This window comes from Lepisosteus oculatus, chromosome 5 (genome assembly GCF_040954835.1).
Source record: "Lepisosteus oculatus isolate fLepOcu1 chromosome 5, fLepOcu1.hap2, whole genome shotgun sequence".
Classification (NCBI taxonomy): Eukaryota; Metazoa; Chordata; class Actinopteri; order Semionotiformes; family Lepisosteidae; genus Lepisosteus; species Lepisosteus oculatus.
Window position 1 is genome coordinate 36,068,679 of NC_090700.1, and position 16,430 is coordinate 36,085,108.

Sequence of the window (16,430 nt, forward strand, 5' to 3'; positions counted from 1 at the left end):
GGGCAGAAGCCACGTTTGTTACAGAGCTTCTGGCAGGACAGATTAAAAGAGAGTGGGAGTATTTGTTTCCTTATCCAGCGCTTAACGTACAACCATATGGTTTACAGTGAAGTAACTGCCATATGCTGGTTTCAAATATAAAGAGCTTGTCATCATGCAAGACTATCCAATTATATAAGCAGTCTGCATGAGCTCACTGTTGATGATCACCTGGTAGCCATTTCATTACACTTTCTCAAATACAGTACATTCCTGAACTTCAGTATTCTGTTTATGCATCTTCTGTCAGATATAATTCTAGTACTGTTGGCTTGCCTGACTGATTAGTACCCCATCCCATTTTCCCCAACAGTACTGCCAATATACCATATTATAATCCAGGGGACTAACTGTACATAGTCTACTCCAGAGGTCAGTGGTTCTGGAGGCATGGTATGTCTGCAAGTTTTCAGTCCAGTTAGGACTGCACACAAACTGGATTTGAAGACATAGGCAGGGCGTTGCCGTGTTCCAGTCTCAGAAATTAGCTTGCCGTGTCTGATTCTGAGAAGCATCCAAGCCACCAATCATCTTATTGTCAGCTGAACTGGACCAGTCCTTCAGATTCTGCCAGCTCTTCAGGTGCTTCTGCGTTAAAGAGGCCCTCTAGGGAATCCTGATCTACCTAAAAATGTCTGTCCTCTAATGATCCTTCCTTGCTCAGGGGAAAGTGGTGCGCATCGAAAAAAGCATAAGCCGCCACACTAAATGCAAAATTAATTCAACGTAAGGCAAAACATATCTTGACACCACTGTGAGGGCTTCTAATGAGGTGAGCACAGACCCAGTAACTGAAATGTTTTAAAGCAGTCAAACTGCCATCCTACTGCGGATCCCTTCTCAAAGCAACAGTTAGTCTACTTTTTCTTTTGCATTCTAATTTTTCGTTTCCTATGGTTCCTACAGACTGTTCAGGCCATTGTTTTACTTGCCAAAGGCTGCCCTGAGCGGAGCGGAACAGAACCTTCAGGAAAACGAGGAGAACAGAGCAGTGCAGCAGCTGACTGATCAGCACAGCCCGCTTCTCAGCTGCAAGAAGGCTTCAGCTTGCACTGGAAGATTCCAAGTCGGCGCTGGGGTGAGGTTTCATCGTTACCCCAGATTGGCAGAGCAAACCCTCCCCCCCCAACACACACACAAAAAAGAGCTGTTCTCCCCAAGAGTGATGCAAATAGCACCGTGCATCTATATCACCACACATGGCTCTATTCAGACTGACTCCCCAAATACTGCCCCTGCCCTCTCCCCTCAACCAACAGGTGGCTCCTGGGCTCAGCTAGTTATGGTGCCATTGCCGGGATGCAAAATCAGCCCCCCTGAACTGACCTGGCATTCAAGACACCCCGCTTCTCGCGTGAATGTGGGGGCGATCTCACTTTCAGACCCTTTCACATGCCCTGTGCGGCAGGAGGAGAAAAAAAACAAGTCGCTCCAGCACAGTCATGACTGTCATTCATTCAAAATCGCTTCTTTTACTTAGATGCTGGTGAACATGTGGGGCTGGCGGTCACTGCTAACCGAATGTTTTTACATTTTATTTCAAATCGGAAAACCTTCAAACGATACGATCAACACCACCGCAATTCCTTCCTGCCCGTCGTCGATTCGGAGCTAATCAGCTTTTGAATGCCAAAACAACACAACCCTCCCCTTCCCCATTTCTGCCAGCAGGCTCTGTGATTGTGAACGTCTGGGAACCGACGACAACCTGCCTCTGCTTCTTCAACACACCTCAGCAGCCTCTACGGCACACCTGACCTGATGAGAAGGAAAAGAAAGCCAGCTGTCAAAAGACTCGCCGGCACAGCCACTGAGTGGGCCACCAGCAAGTAGGCGAGAGTTCACAGGAACACATACAAGAAGATGAGGGGGGGGGGGGGGGGGGAACTATGAGAGAGGAAATCAGAATCCAAATTTCCATTTCAATTAAAGGCTGCCCGTGCACCTGCTGTTCCAATCCCCTTTCCCTGCGCCGCCCACTCCCTCAGTCATCTCTCCGATTGCCCTGTCTGAAGCCCGGCACCCAAGCCCCTCAAAGCACAAGCTCGTCCTTTTTTGTGCGTTTTGTTTTGCCAGCTATCGCAAACTGCGCAGGATGCATGAATCACTTCATCAGAGTGCACAGAACGCCTCACCTCCCCTCGTACCCTCCCACCACCCTCCTGGCCCAAGATTTCAGTCCCTTTCTAATGCAAGTCTACTGCCAGCCTGCACAACAAACACCTGCCAGATAAACCGCATCTGCTCCAAAAGGCAGGTGAAATCAAGAGCTATCACAGGAAAAAGCGGGGAGACCGTCCCTGGGCACACAAAACACACGAAAAGGCAACTCCTAGAAAAAACACAAGCACACCCAGCACAACATAATATTAATAAACACGCAGTGTTACCCTGCGCACAGCTATTCACTACAGCACACAGATCCTGTCTGCTCCACACTCAGTTTTCAGTCCTGAAGGCTGGATTCAACAGCACAGGCAACAGGAGCAGGAGAAGGAGGAGAGCACTGGTGCTGAATCAGAAACAGTTTTCAAGGAAAAGCACACTCCTCGCACACAGAGACCGAGAGGGAAGGAGAGAGAGGGAGAGAGGAAGGGAGAGCAGCTAAGCTTCTTTCTCACTTTACCTGCAGGAAGCGCGAATACCCATTGCAGACAGCAGACCGGGAGAGAGCTCGCAGCTTTTGGATGAAGCCATCTAAGAGCATTTGGGGTACCAGCGCCCCTCCGGCAGCGCGAGAGGCTGGAGTGTTAGGAGCTGACGACGCTCTGACAGCCCTGACTGTCGTCAGACGAGAGAACAGCCCACCCCCCTCAGTGCTGAGCAGCCACTGGCTGGGGGAGCTCAGCACTGCATTGCAGGTAAAAGCTGAAGGGCTGGGGGGCTGCACAGCTCATTTCACAACAACGCAACATGTTTACACACGCTCACTCCAGCCGGAAGTGATGATAAAAAAGACCTTATCTGCGTCAAGCTCTTATTGGGATACAGTATGCATCTGCCCCTTTTCTTTGATTTCAATCATGTTCACGTACTGCAATTTTTCTCTGTTCTTTTGCCTATTTGTATTCAATTTGGATCATCCGTACCCTACTCTATGTCTTCAAGCCCCAAACTAGGTTCACTAAAGCCACAAGTAACTAATCCTCAAGCTTCTGGTCTTCCCAAAACTCCTTCTCCATTTTCACCCAAATCTGTGGCGCCTCTTCATCTTGAAGGTTGATTTTTAATCTTACCTATAATCTAGAGTAATATTCAGTTACATAATCAGTATCATTTAACAGATTTTCATGCAACAAAATATTAGTCTGTTAGGATGGTTCAAAGTTGTTTTTCAGCATTTTTCACAAATGTCAGTGTTCTTGTTTTCAGTAAAACAGTGGGAAAAGATATTCATATTTCAGTAATACATATAAAGACTGTGGTTGCTGTTCACTGATGCTCGCACCAGACATTGTGTACTGGGAATGATTTGACTCTGATTGGAGAAACAAAAAAGTGACTCTGCAAGCAGCACTTCCCGAATTAACGAAAAACTGTCTGTAAACATTAAGTAGTGCTTACAATGTAAAACACATTAATATACTAAAAATGTAAAATACATCAATATAAGCTTCTAACGACATGAAAACATTAGCATAATTCTTGTACAGACGAAAAACAAGAACATTGCTGGAAAGTGTGTGGTTATATAAATGCTGGGAATGCAGCCAGGTAATGGTGTATCAGAATATTTCTTTTAAGTGAGGGACAAATGACAACAAAGCCATTTTAACCAACAAAAGGGGAAAGTGGCAGGGAAGAAGGCCTACTCCATATCCTGCTTCCATGCTTTTGGCTAGAAAACGTCCCTATACTGCAGAGAGCAAGATAATGTCCCGATTGAAAAATCAGCATGGAAATATTGTTTTTTTTAAATAAACAACTCCTTTCTGTAGTACAATCTCTGTTCTAGCCAAGTTGCTTTAAAATTCAGCCTCTGTCACTTTGCACAGAAGCAACACAAACGCCCTTCACTGCGAGTGGGGGTTCAGCTCCTTCTTACCATTCTAAAGCCAGCACGTTTGCATTCCTCTGGACAAGAGCAGACTACAGGAGGAGGAGCAGACTTTTAATTAAAAAAGAATTGTTTTCTGTCGGTGCTTAGTTGTTTAGCTAGATGAAAGTGCAGTGCAGAGTTTTAATAGTGTTAAATTAAAAGGGCAGGCCTGAGGGGTGGTGGACTGATAACTGTGCTAGGAAGAGAAAGAATATGCACAATGTCACATGACAAAATTGCAAAAGAACAATATCAACCTACCAAAATAAGTTCTACAGTCTGTGCAGCACACACCCCACCCCCTTTAGAAGCGAACAATAATATGGTTCCAAGGGATAAAAGTCAGACCCTGACGCTAGCTTGCTAAGCTAATGATAATTACTATAAAAGACTGACAACAATTACACCCCTACAGTCACATGGTTTCTTGGATTCTCCGGAACAGCTGGACAACACACTAGATAAACATCTAATGGATTTTCTATTTGTACATCCCAAAAACTGCACTAACCGTTCATGATAATAACTAACATTGTAGTTCATAGAACACCCATCCCTAACAACCATCATGCGTGGAACAACCCTAATTTGTCCATCAAAATAATTAACCTCATTTTATTATACTTTGATGTGGCCCCATCCTTCTTCACTGTCAATAAGAATGTTCTTTCTAGTGGCCTTTCTGGTTTAAGAAAGTTTGGCTCAAGTGACACAACCATATGTCTCAAATTATCAAGATCAACTTTTCCTCCTGGAAATACTTGGCAAATTATGGCAGTGCAGCTGGAAGAGACAAGCAGGTGTGTCTGGTGCATGATTTAACCAGACAAAAAAGGGAAAGAAATAATTACATGACAATAAAAATGTTTTGAATGTATTTGGTGTTAATAAAGTATCACATCCTGTATCGTACTGTATGTCAAGAATAGCACTCCTGTTGTCATGTCTCTGTAGAAGAACAGTTGACTTCCTAAAAATACCTGCACATTGATGCACTATACAGGAAACAAGCATATTTACAACTAGAAAAAAACACAAAACACAATCAAAACCATCAAAAGCCAAAGATTCCAATAGGTAACTGGGAAATTAAAATAAAAACTCACAGCTTTTTCCTGGAAAGACTTCTATCCTTTGGGGCCATAGACAAATCTATAAGAAATTGATCTTTCAAAGCTACTTAGGGATCATTTGTCCAACACCCCAAAGTTTAATCATCATGCTCCAAGGGTTTATTTCTTTTTTAAAACTTGCTTCTCCAAAGATTGAGCTCAGATTAACAGATGTCACAGTGCTACCGTAGAGTCATCAGCGGATGTAAATATTTCCCACTAGATCTTGAATGACTAACCATGTCTACAAGGGATCTCGAACAAACTCTCAACTGACGCACTTCACAAACTCACATCGCCCCCATCCCGGGTGTTCAGAAGAGACACCATCAAAGACTTAAGTTCTGGCATTCTTCCGGGCAGCACAGGGAGGATCCCCAGTTCAGTCTAAAGACCTGGACTTGTTTCAGCCCAAGATTGACAGGGCATCAATTCAACAGCGCCATTGAATCAATTCCAAAGCCCTGACTGCAAATAGTTAGGGAACTGCTGAACTCCAGTATTGTTTTCATCATTTCATTCTCTGCCCTTTTAGATTTCTGCAACAGCTATTCTTATGGAATGTATATTCCACAAAGTTATATCTCCGTATAATGAAAATAATCTTTGCCATACTCATCAGAACTTTGGAAAATGGCAGATGTAAAGATCTTGTGGGCTTCAGAGATTTAGAGCCCCAAGTGTGAATGTCTTCTGCAGACCACTTCTAGAGCAGAAGAAAACTAACTGTATTCTCCCAAAACTGACCAAGAAGCATACAGCCACCCAGGAAAGTACTGGACGAATTTTTAACTTATCAGTTTAATTTTTACTGGAGAATTTAAAAAACAATACTCTTGGGCCTCCATTATTTTAACAATATTCCATCAGTCTTCAACATTAGCTCATTAATAATGAAACTGCTGTAAAGTCTTTTTTACCCAGAATCAACAGTCACAGTTAAATTCTGAAGGCTGGAAAACTAGGTGCCCTTACAAGATTAACTGTTTAACTGGATGTTTTTTTTTTCACCTAGACCAAATTGAACAAGGATACAGACTCTAAACAGAGCATGTTCTGTAAGGAGAAAATGAAACAATTCTAGTTAAAACTCAGAGCCAAAGGGCACATGGCTCTTTGCATGACTCCCAGACGGAACGCTGTACCTGCTGTCGCGCATGAGGTTAGTACTTAGCATCACACCTGCGCCCAATGCTGGGATACAGCTGTCTTCTCGTTATGGCTAATTATTTCAATGACTTTTTTTAATTTAACCAACGGGCTGAATGCAGCACTAAGACACCCATCGCAAGAGGGTCTGACAGTCATTCCCTCCTGTGTCTGCACATGATTAATGTGTAGACAATAAGAGCTGTATCGAAAGTGACATGAGAGAGAATTTTAAACCAAATGAAATCAACTGGCCTAACTATATTTCTTGAAAATGGCACACAAAGCAGAGTCGCAAGGGTGCGAAAAAATGACGGCCAAGTAAAACTACAGCAATGCATCAGTCTACCAATACATAGGATTGTCTGAACATAATCCCTGCATTAGGACACTGCATCCGAGCCAGAGATCCCCAATCCTGGCCCTGGGAACCCACACATCTGAGACTTTTCATTCAAGCTGAGCCTTTAATTTAACAGAAACCTTAACTGAATCAACAAACTGCTTGGGTTAGAAACTTTGTAAGTTTTTCTACTAAAGGATTGGAGTTTTTAAGATGTTTAATGCAATCGTTAAAGGGCAACATGTTACATGTATAGGATCTGGAAACAATTTAAGAATTCAAATGAAACCTATAAAGGTTCAATTATTTCAACCGAGTGCAGGCGGAACAGAAACCCACAGGTCTCCAGGACCAGGATGGGGTGATCAGAACACAGAGCTTGCATGCTCTCTGACTCAATGACTCTGTGTGCAACCATGAGCATTTTCACTGTTTTAGCTGGTGTCATATAGCATACAAATCAGCCGGCAGAATTTAATCTACTTCATTACTTAAGGTGTGTGCCAGTTGCTCAGCACCGTGATAACTGGCTCCACAAGCGCTGTGATTTTTGTTACACTTCTATAACATTAATTAAATCAATGCAATTACTTCTTTGGAACTCCATCGTCCTGGCTTTGCTTCAACCTTAAAAAAAAAAAAACAGGAAGCCAATCGTGTATACAATACAAGCTGGTTGTCCTGAGCTGTGTTGGCAACAAATGACATCAACACGGTAGTAGATTCACGGTACACTTCATTTTGTGCTGCACAATGAATCTTGCACACTGTCGTGTATCAGCCATCAAAGGTGAATCCATCTCTCTCAGGTCACCGGCGCAAGACGCTTAGTTTCTGAGGAACTGAGCAGTGCTGCACAAGAATGGCTGTGTACAAAGTCACTGACTGATGTCATGCCTCCGGATAGCAGCGTTTGTTTAGGAGTGTGAAAAGCACAGCAGAGGCTCGGTCTCAGCCAGAGAAGCCCAGGGGGCGATGGTCAGATGCAGAGAGACGCGGCTGTGCTGACGCCAATCACCCACACTCACCCCCCCTGCACCCCCAGGCGATAAGGAGCTCACGCTGGGAGCGCACCTCAGCCGCGCTCTGGGGGAGCAGGCTCAAGTACAGCAGCACACAGCACGCAAACCAAAAAGGGAGAGCTGGAGGGTCACTGCACAGGCCTTAAAAAGCACAACCGCAGAATGGGCCCCTCTTGACAACTCCTGCTGTGCTTTACAATCTTCCAGCACCGCAGCAGGACTGCTTCCGCAAGAGGCTTGTCACGCAAAGGGTGCAGGGGCTGAGCAAGCCATTTCAGGAGGGAAAGGCAAGAACAACCCTTCGCCATGACACCAGTAACTGTTAAAACCATCCCACTGCACCAGGCATCAGCACAGCTGTCTCACACTAGGAACCCCCTGGACACTACAGCTACAGAAAACACGAGCGATGCTCACAATACACTTCTTCTATTCGGCTTTGGTATGCATGCAGACAGCTGCAGCCCAGCACCATGGCTGTCCGGACAAGAAGTGCTTTCGGTCTATCTGGTTAATTTAGAGCAAAACTGGAACCTATTAAATAAGAGACTGTCTGCATTTAAACAACACCGCAGCTGTGAAGAGACACGTCTCCGGCATAACAACCAAGAACTCGCTTTTCAGATGAAAGAAGCCCAGTACTGGACCAAGTCAAATGCACAATCAAAGCAAGGAGAGGACAGAAGATTCAATTACACTGTCTGAAAGTCAAAATGCAGGCTTGGTTAATCAGGCATTAATCAAGGCACAGCGAGTAGGAGGAAGAGGGAGGAAGACTGCTCCCCGTTAACTGCCATCTCTAGGGGAAAATAACACTGAAGGGCTGCTCCACTTCAGGACAACATGCGCAGCAACACTGCTAGCAGAGGGAACAAAAATTAAATAAACCTGCTTATTAAAAAAAGAAAAATTCACATATCAGTAAATAAGCAGTGTCCTTTGGCAACAAAAAAAAAAACACAGCAGAGGGTGCTATACATACATTTAAAACTACAAACACTGCATGACTATAGCTGTAAATGCCAACTGCAGCTCTGCTCAGAAACCAGTGCCATTCTCGCCGAACCCCGCTCCCAGGCTGAACCCACTCTGTCGCTCGCTTGCCTTATTGAAAATGAATCAATCCAGCACTACACCTCCTGCCCACCGCCTGGCCCTCACTCACTTGCACCTCAAACCGCTGGCGAGCTTCACCACCGCCGAGTTCAGCGAGACGATCCAGTCTAGCAACCACATGCCAGCTCCGCACAGCACAGCCCCAGCGCTGGAGCGTGCACTCTCTCCTCCGAGCGCTGCTGTGCTGTGCCTTAAAAACTACAGAGGGAGGAGGGGAGAGAGAGGAAGGGAGGGGGGGGGGGTTATTAGATGAATAGTCCACGGGCTGGATCACTGGCAGGCAGTGGTGTCGTGGGACAGCAAGAAAGGTACGCAGGTGCAGGGTTAGAGCAGGGAAGCCAGCAAACACTTTCAAAAACAACATCTATATATATATCTATGCTCTCCTAATTTATGCGCACATCTCAGCAGGAACGCTTCTGTTTGTGTAGAGAGAGAGAGATCTGCAGATACAGCACACAGGTTCTGCTTACTCAATATCCCCAAAAGGCAAAACAATACTTTACAACCTCACCAGCGCTTCAGCAACAGCCTGAGCAAAGACGCTCTGGGGTACTGTGCCCAGCAATACATTTCAGGGGTGAGACGAAGGGAGGACTGGAGACAGGAGAGATCAAGCGGCATCAAATGCCATCTTCTATTAGGCCCCTTGGCCTGTGGGCAGGCTTATGTAACTCCCACAGGAGCAGTGCTCAGCCAAGCAGACAAAACGGAGAGCAAAAGAAATACACATTTCAGCTGGAATGAGGTCTATTTGGCTTGGGCTGAAGGGACGGCACTTATTATCAGTGCCCAGTGCAGAGACCCCGCAGCCTGCCCATAGCCCTACCCCCCTTATTCCCCACACGCAGAGAGCACGCTTTCGACCTCATCAGAACAGACACTCAAAGACTGCTAGCAATGCTCACTGGACCTGGAACACCGCGAGCCCTCTTGAACCTCGGAAAGCAGGGACGAGCTTGAGCCCCTGGGAATGATTCCTGCAGAGCAAAAACATTCCAGATTCCCTGCCACAAAAATAAATTTGGAGCATGACCTCCAAATGCAATGGGATTTAGCATTCTCTTCAAGCTACAAGCCTTTTATACTGCACCACACGCATGCATGAGGGATATTTTAAAATTTACAGAAGGTAAAGAGCAAGAACTAAGAAAAGGGTACCATTTTTTTTTTTACTGCTCCCACTTTATCCTCCTGTGACATTTACTTATGACCTCACGTGTTCCCAGGACGGACGTGTTTCTCAGCCCTGTCCAGGTAGAAGGGTTGCGATTGCCACACCTGCCGGAGCTCATGAGCACTGGCAAACCTGCAGCCAGAGAACGCCCACCTGCGCCCAGAGAGTGAAAAACAGGACGGGCGAGGACTTGCTGCAGCACGACCATACAAGACGCACAACGCTTGCGTAGCCGCGGCCACCGCGGACAGACCGCACCTCGGGCCTCGACCACCACCCTCCCGCCAGGGCCAGGTCTCGTGCCTTTCAAGCCCGCGATGCTGGAAAAACCCTGAAAAAGGGTCCCTGAGGTCAAAGGTTCGTCAACGAAATTTCAACAGCTTTGGGATTCATAATTCAACGGTGAAATTTGTCTTCCCATTTGTACAACAGCCAGCTGGCCATTATGTCCGTAGTTGTAGCTAGTGAGGGAACACACGCCCCTGATATTTGGGAGGTGCGCCATGCTTGTACACAGCAGGTTTCTAGGAAAAATCCTTCTTTGCCTCCAACAGAGATGGGAGGTTGGAAACTAGTTTAGATGCATTGTTGCTTCAGTTCTTGAGCTCCGCAGTCCAACATCAGCAGTGCTCTTCTTGACCTCTTTATATGCAAACTGGCCCAGTTAATTCAATAATGAAGTACAAATGGTAGCTCAGGTATAATGAAAGTGTGCAGGTACAGTGGCCCTCCAGGCCACGCGATGTGGACCCCTGATGTACAGTAACATTGGCATACATCAGACTTCCAAGGCTGTAAATAACCGGGCCCTGTCATGCTTCTCCGTACTCCCCCAGTAGGCTGCTTTCCATTCAGGCTGCTCCTTTGCTCACTGTGCCCTCCACTATACCACAGACTTTTCTCTCCCTGTCCTATTCTTATGAAATGCCCTATTCTTTGAGAGACAAATTCTTTGACTCTCTTTAAACCTTAACTTAAAACTCACCTTCTAGGAGCCTATATCTGATTACTTACAGTTTATCCTGCATGTTTTTGTTTCATTTTACTTACTTTCTGTTCTTTTTTTTCTCTTTATCACCATGTATAGCACCTTTGGGTTAGGAAAGGCACTTTACAAATAAAAGGTATTACATAAAGCACATACACAGGAATAATGTTACACAGGGACAGGCAAATAAATAAAAATATACTCTATGATCAAATGTGCTAAGCGCGTCTTTAGATCAAATCTTCCCCCCCAAAAAAAACAACCTAGAATACATGGTCTCAGCTCACTGAGTCCTTTACCAAGTTGTAGCACTAATGTAAAGCCCATGTGCAAAGTGTTCTCTGACAATCCAGTCTGTTCTGAACTTCATCTGGGCATGTATTTATCCCTCACAGCCAGTGAAACGGATGCTGTGTTTATAAGTCATGCAAGCGATTTGCTGTCCAGCTAGACAATAATGTAGCACAATACATTTGATTGGTGGTGATCTTGATCTCCCGGACAGTTAGAAAACAAATACCAGGACATAAAGCACGAGATGGACAGGTGGGATCAAAGATAACAGCGAGGAAGTGTTCTAAAATGTTCATAACATGATTTCAGCTTGAAATGGGTTTTCACATTTTGTATGGGAGCTTTACAGCTGAAAAGGGGCATTGAGTTTTCTGAAGAGCTGTATAGACCGACAGTCACTGAGGTGATTAGCACTAATGAATACGGAACAGCTGCAGCTGCAAGAACTGATATTGACTAGGGAGTCCCCAGGAGTAATAAACAAAAGACTGTCTCAACACTTGGTCACATATACCTGTGCCTTAAAGCTTTATTTTGCTTGTTGACCTCAGTCAATCAAAACAGCTTTGAATTATTTAGCATGGTATTTTCCAGTGGATTTTAAAATATAACTTATATATACTTTATAATTATAAAGTAATCCAAACAGCAGCAGTGTGGGACAGAGGAGAGGACTCTAGGCCAGGAGGGTTGAGACTTTATGCAGTAGACATATTTTAAGAAAAAGAAAATGAATAAATTGTAAGAGGGCAAACTCTTAATAGCCTATTTTTAACTCTTCTTTGCAAACTAAATCAGAACAGACTAATCGATTTCAGCTGCTCTAATAAACAGAACCCCAGAACGAGGCAAAACAGCTCAGCACCTATGGGAGCAACAATGTTTACCAAGGATTTGCAACTTTTTTTTTTCTTACAGGGCTAGTCCCGCCTTGGAGACAAACCTGAACATCGATTCAAATTTTTTAACCAATAAAAACAAGCCAGTTCACAGGACAGGAATGTCGGACAGCACCCCAGTTAATACATGAGCTAACATATTTCCACAATGTTACTTTATACGACCATCATCAATAATTAAGACTGTTTCTGCTGCCAGGCGGCCTGTCCCTATGTGTTCAGCCTCGATGCCACAGGCCTGAGCAAGCTCTCAGCAGCATGGGCTCAACTTACAGTGGCAAACGTACTATTCCAACTCATAGATGAAAAGGAGGGACAATTTGTGCCATAAGGAAAAAATGCTACATACAGCGAGGCTGGGTCTCGTCATAACCTGGTTATGAGCACCCAGCACTACACCAACACACGAGTCAAGCCTTTGCTAGCAAGGAGATAACTTTTTTTCCCTCCAACCCCTTCACAGACATAACTTTTTTTTTCACTTCCGTGCGCAACAAAAGTCGCTGGGGATGGTAGGCGTTAAAAGAGAGCGAGCAGGCACAGCTCAGCCACAATCTGAAACGCCTCTACTATTGTCTCTTGCAAAGCCACAGTGCTGAGCTGTGTGGAATCAGACGGCAGCCTTGCGCAGACTGAAAACATCTAAAAAGCTCACTGCAGTTACAACCCTCGTCATCCCAGAACCTCAGATATGGCACTGACAATGGTTCCCACAGTCCCTCGAGACCATGTCTAAGGCCACCCCAACAAGCACATTTATGGGACCTGAGAGACGTGTTTCTGGACTCAACACTTAGTGGCACGTCTCTACAACATGCTGCAAAAGCATGGATTTCAATTTCATCCCAATTGTCCTGGAATTTATGTTTAATACATTTTATCAAAGAATTAGAAACTGATTTGTAAGATCAAAGCTTTTGGTCAGAGAAATACCTAAAGCTCAAGCAAGGCAATTGTAGCTGCACATAAGAGTATATAATCCTAAATCTAAATTTGCACAGATCTACTAAGGCACTAAAACCAAGGCAATTCTCTGCAAAATCCCACATTATTCTGTACTGACTAGTCTAAAATGGGACTCACATATTCAGTTAAAACTGAATAAAGAGTAATCCAGAAAGGCTAAAAGAATAAGTTTTTCTTTCACAGATCTTTGTTTTCTAAATTGTAAATAGCTCCCATGTCAGTCTCAAGCAGGGAAAGTACATTTCATTTGTTGTTTTTTTAGCTTACAATACACTACACACACCAAAGACTGAAATAGTGTTTTACCCAGTAAAATGCAGATTGCATGCATTAAACAGGTGATCTTCTCAAGCTTCAAATAAAGGAAAAGAATCTACTCATAATCAATAAGCCACTATGGTAGTTTGTTTTGCAAAGTTATCTGTCCTCAAAACTGTAAACAGGCACTTCCTGGACTGACAAAGCCCCATGATCAGGAGCAAACACAAAACAGGGCTGTGAAACTAGATTAACGCCAAAAAAACACACACGAGTGGCTAGGACAAAAAACTAGATCATCTGTGGAGCAAAACTAATTCTGGGTATTTAAATTAAGAAGCCAATCTCCTTTATGTGAAACGGAAAAAAGGTTTAAATGAATTCAGGGACCTGCTCTCCCTAGTGTAGCACTTTTAAAAGTGCTCAAGTGGACCAGATCAACAGAAGGAAATGGAATAAGGAATACAGCAAAGTGCAAAAAAAATCCTGCCACTGCCATTAGACCTTTAGTACTTGCTGTTTTCATCACCGAGAGATTGGGCTATTGGGTGCTTAAGGGGGTAGCTCCAACACCAAATAATAAGGTGCAAATAAGCCCAACCTTTTTCTGTACAACATTCACCATTATCAAGTAGTCAAAATGACTCAAGAAGAACAGTAAGAGTGCTTATTACTAAATAAAAATAAGTTAAATAAAACCAAGACAGAACCTGCAGGAAAACTTATTTGAAAGCATTATATATATAAACTTGATCAAAACGCGTGCTGCCTAAATTAGCTCTATTTACATGCTCAACACACTCAGCCTCCCCGTTCTGGGAGACACAAGCCCAGTGTTCGCTAGTTGGAGTAGTTGCTCCCTCACAGCTGGCCCACAAGCATGCCAGCATCACCCATCCCCATGGCTACTAGATCAGCACCTCAGAATTCAATATCTGGACAAGTTTCATAGGCAATTACAGCACCTTGGGAACTGCATTCCCACCGTTACAAGCAGTCTGTTTAAATGAAAAAAGAACCTTTTGAAATGATTCAGTCAAGCAGGTTATTTGTTGGGGTTTTTTATCCAGAATGCCCATGCACATTTATAAAACAGGGCACTGTGGCAGTTACCACTACTGTCTTTCCAAATTTCATACTACAAAACACAGCTTTCAGAATGCCATGTAAAAAATCTGACCCAGCTACTTAAACGTATCTGCCTGCACTCCAACTCGAAGTAACGAACTGTATTTCTCCTATATAATTACGAAGGGGCAGGAACTATCACGATGAATAAAATGCCTTCGTATGTAGAAGTCAGTCTTAACGACAGCCACGTCCCACGCTTGTGAAACTCATGCGAAAGCTGCAATAGCAGGGCCAGAGTGCACAGGATGGAGAAGGGGGGGCTATTTCGGACAATTATACAACTCGAAACCTTATCTTTTCATTACTCGACACCTCAACCTGCCACAGCTGTAGGAAAACACGAACAGCCACCACAAAAAACGAGTCGTCTGTCTCAGTTATATAGGATAAAGCCTTGTTTTGCTTCATTTGTGTACCTGTAACAGCAAGCAAGCACAGCACATGCGCGCGTTGAAAGCACATTTGGGAGTAACCTATTAGAAAATAAACAACAATACAAATTTAAGATTATATGAAATGTCTCACGGCTCTTATCCTGACCTCAGCCTTTTTAAGCAAGTAAGACATTTTCAAAGTTTCCTAAATGGAGATGCACTACGAAGTTGTAGCTAAGTCGCGGTTTTATCGACAGCACGTCACGCTTCTGTCAAACGACGATGCCCAACACTGATGGGAAATAAACTGAGAATCATCGCTGTTTGGAGTAAAGTCGAAAATACAAGAAAAATACGATTTTAATCCGAACGCCAAACTGATAATGCAGTCTTGGATCAAATGCATCAATCGGGAGCAGTTCCAGGTCTTAAGGCAGCGCACATGTGTGAGCGGCCTAGTCACACCGCGCTCGATTAGACCGGCCAGCCGGGGACAGACGCGCACACTCCGGCCAACACGATACTCACTTCTTGTTGGATTTCTTCGCTTTGGTCCTTTTCTTCCTCGCCTGCAGCGCTAGGACTGTCAGCATGAGAAGTGTGGGGGAGAAAAAATTTAGAATTAGCTAAATTTACTTGGATAACCACTGATTTCGAGTTATTAGGAAACTTCCGTAATCAAAAGAGCTTTGTCTCATCAACAGGCACACGCAACATGGACAATTAGTTCTCGGTTTTTGCAGAAATATGCTTTCTTAATTTTATACACTGCGCTACTGTTATAACCTCCCTCCTCTCATTTCACACAAAAATAAAATATTAGAATCCAACTAGTAACAGAACAGTTTGCCATTGTTACTGCGAGCTATCCTGCCATTTGCGATAAAAAACTTTAAACGAACAAGAGACCTTTTGTCTTCACATATATTTTTTAAAGACTGTCACGACGGAGCAAGAAACAATAATCGTACGGTAACAATAATAACAATCGCACTTTATTGAAATTATGTACAAACGGGGAAATAATATTGGAAAATCAATTATTTTTGCCAAGCTATTAACAGACGATGCACAATGCCTGCGTTTTATAAGCAATCAGACAGAATGAACAAACTCTGCTATTTTTACATACATAACCTATTTACGGTAGCAATCCTAATCCTATTGCCTTCACACACAGACTGTATTGATATTTTTTCTTGCATTTAATCATTGATCGGATTACCTTTTCTCTCCATGTTGGACCGGCAACTCTGGGGATAGCCGCTGAGCTCCAGTTGGTCCTGCGCAGGCGCACTTCAGGAAACTTCCACAAACAAAACTTACTGTTAACCACACCCCTCCAGTCGTGACCCCGCCCCCTTCGCATTTGGCCACACCCCGCTCAACCTAGCATAGTGTTAGCAGTACAGTACTATTTTCTTCACCCATACATCAGACAGCGGCTCTTCCAGGATGAGGGTCACAACAACCCAGAGCTTATCTAGGAAAAGAGACGCCGGGCTAACCAGCGGGCACATAAA

At 44.1% G+C, this 16,430-nt stretch overlaps 1 protein-coding gene across 3 annotated transcripts in view; it reads right to left on the reverse strand.

The window, feature by feature from the left end:
- LOC102696756 (SRSF protein kinase 1) overlaps nt 1-16,215 on the reverse strand; it is a 38,879-nt gene extending 22,664 nt beyond the window's left edge. Inside the window, exons 1-2 of one of the 3 annotated variants that reach the window (XM_015342645.2) lie at nt 16,133-16,215; nt 15,436-15,490 (exon numbers count right to left, since the gene is read on the reverse strand). In XM_015342645.2, the coding sequence (XP_015198131.1) occupies nt 15,436-15,490; nt 16,133-16,145 (68 nt within the window). In that variant the 5' untranslated portion in view covers nt 16,146-16,215. Of the gene's footprint in view, nt 1-2,665; nt 2,877-8,869; nt 8,989-15,435; nt 15,491-16,132 lie in introns of those variants that run through there. The other 2 variants (XM_015342644.2, XM_015342643.2) reach the window with 2 other exon arrangements.
- Between the last annotated feature and the right edge of the window lie 215 nt (nt 16,216-16,430).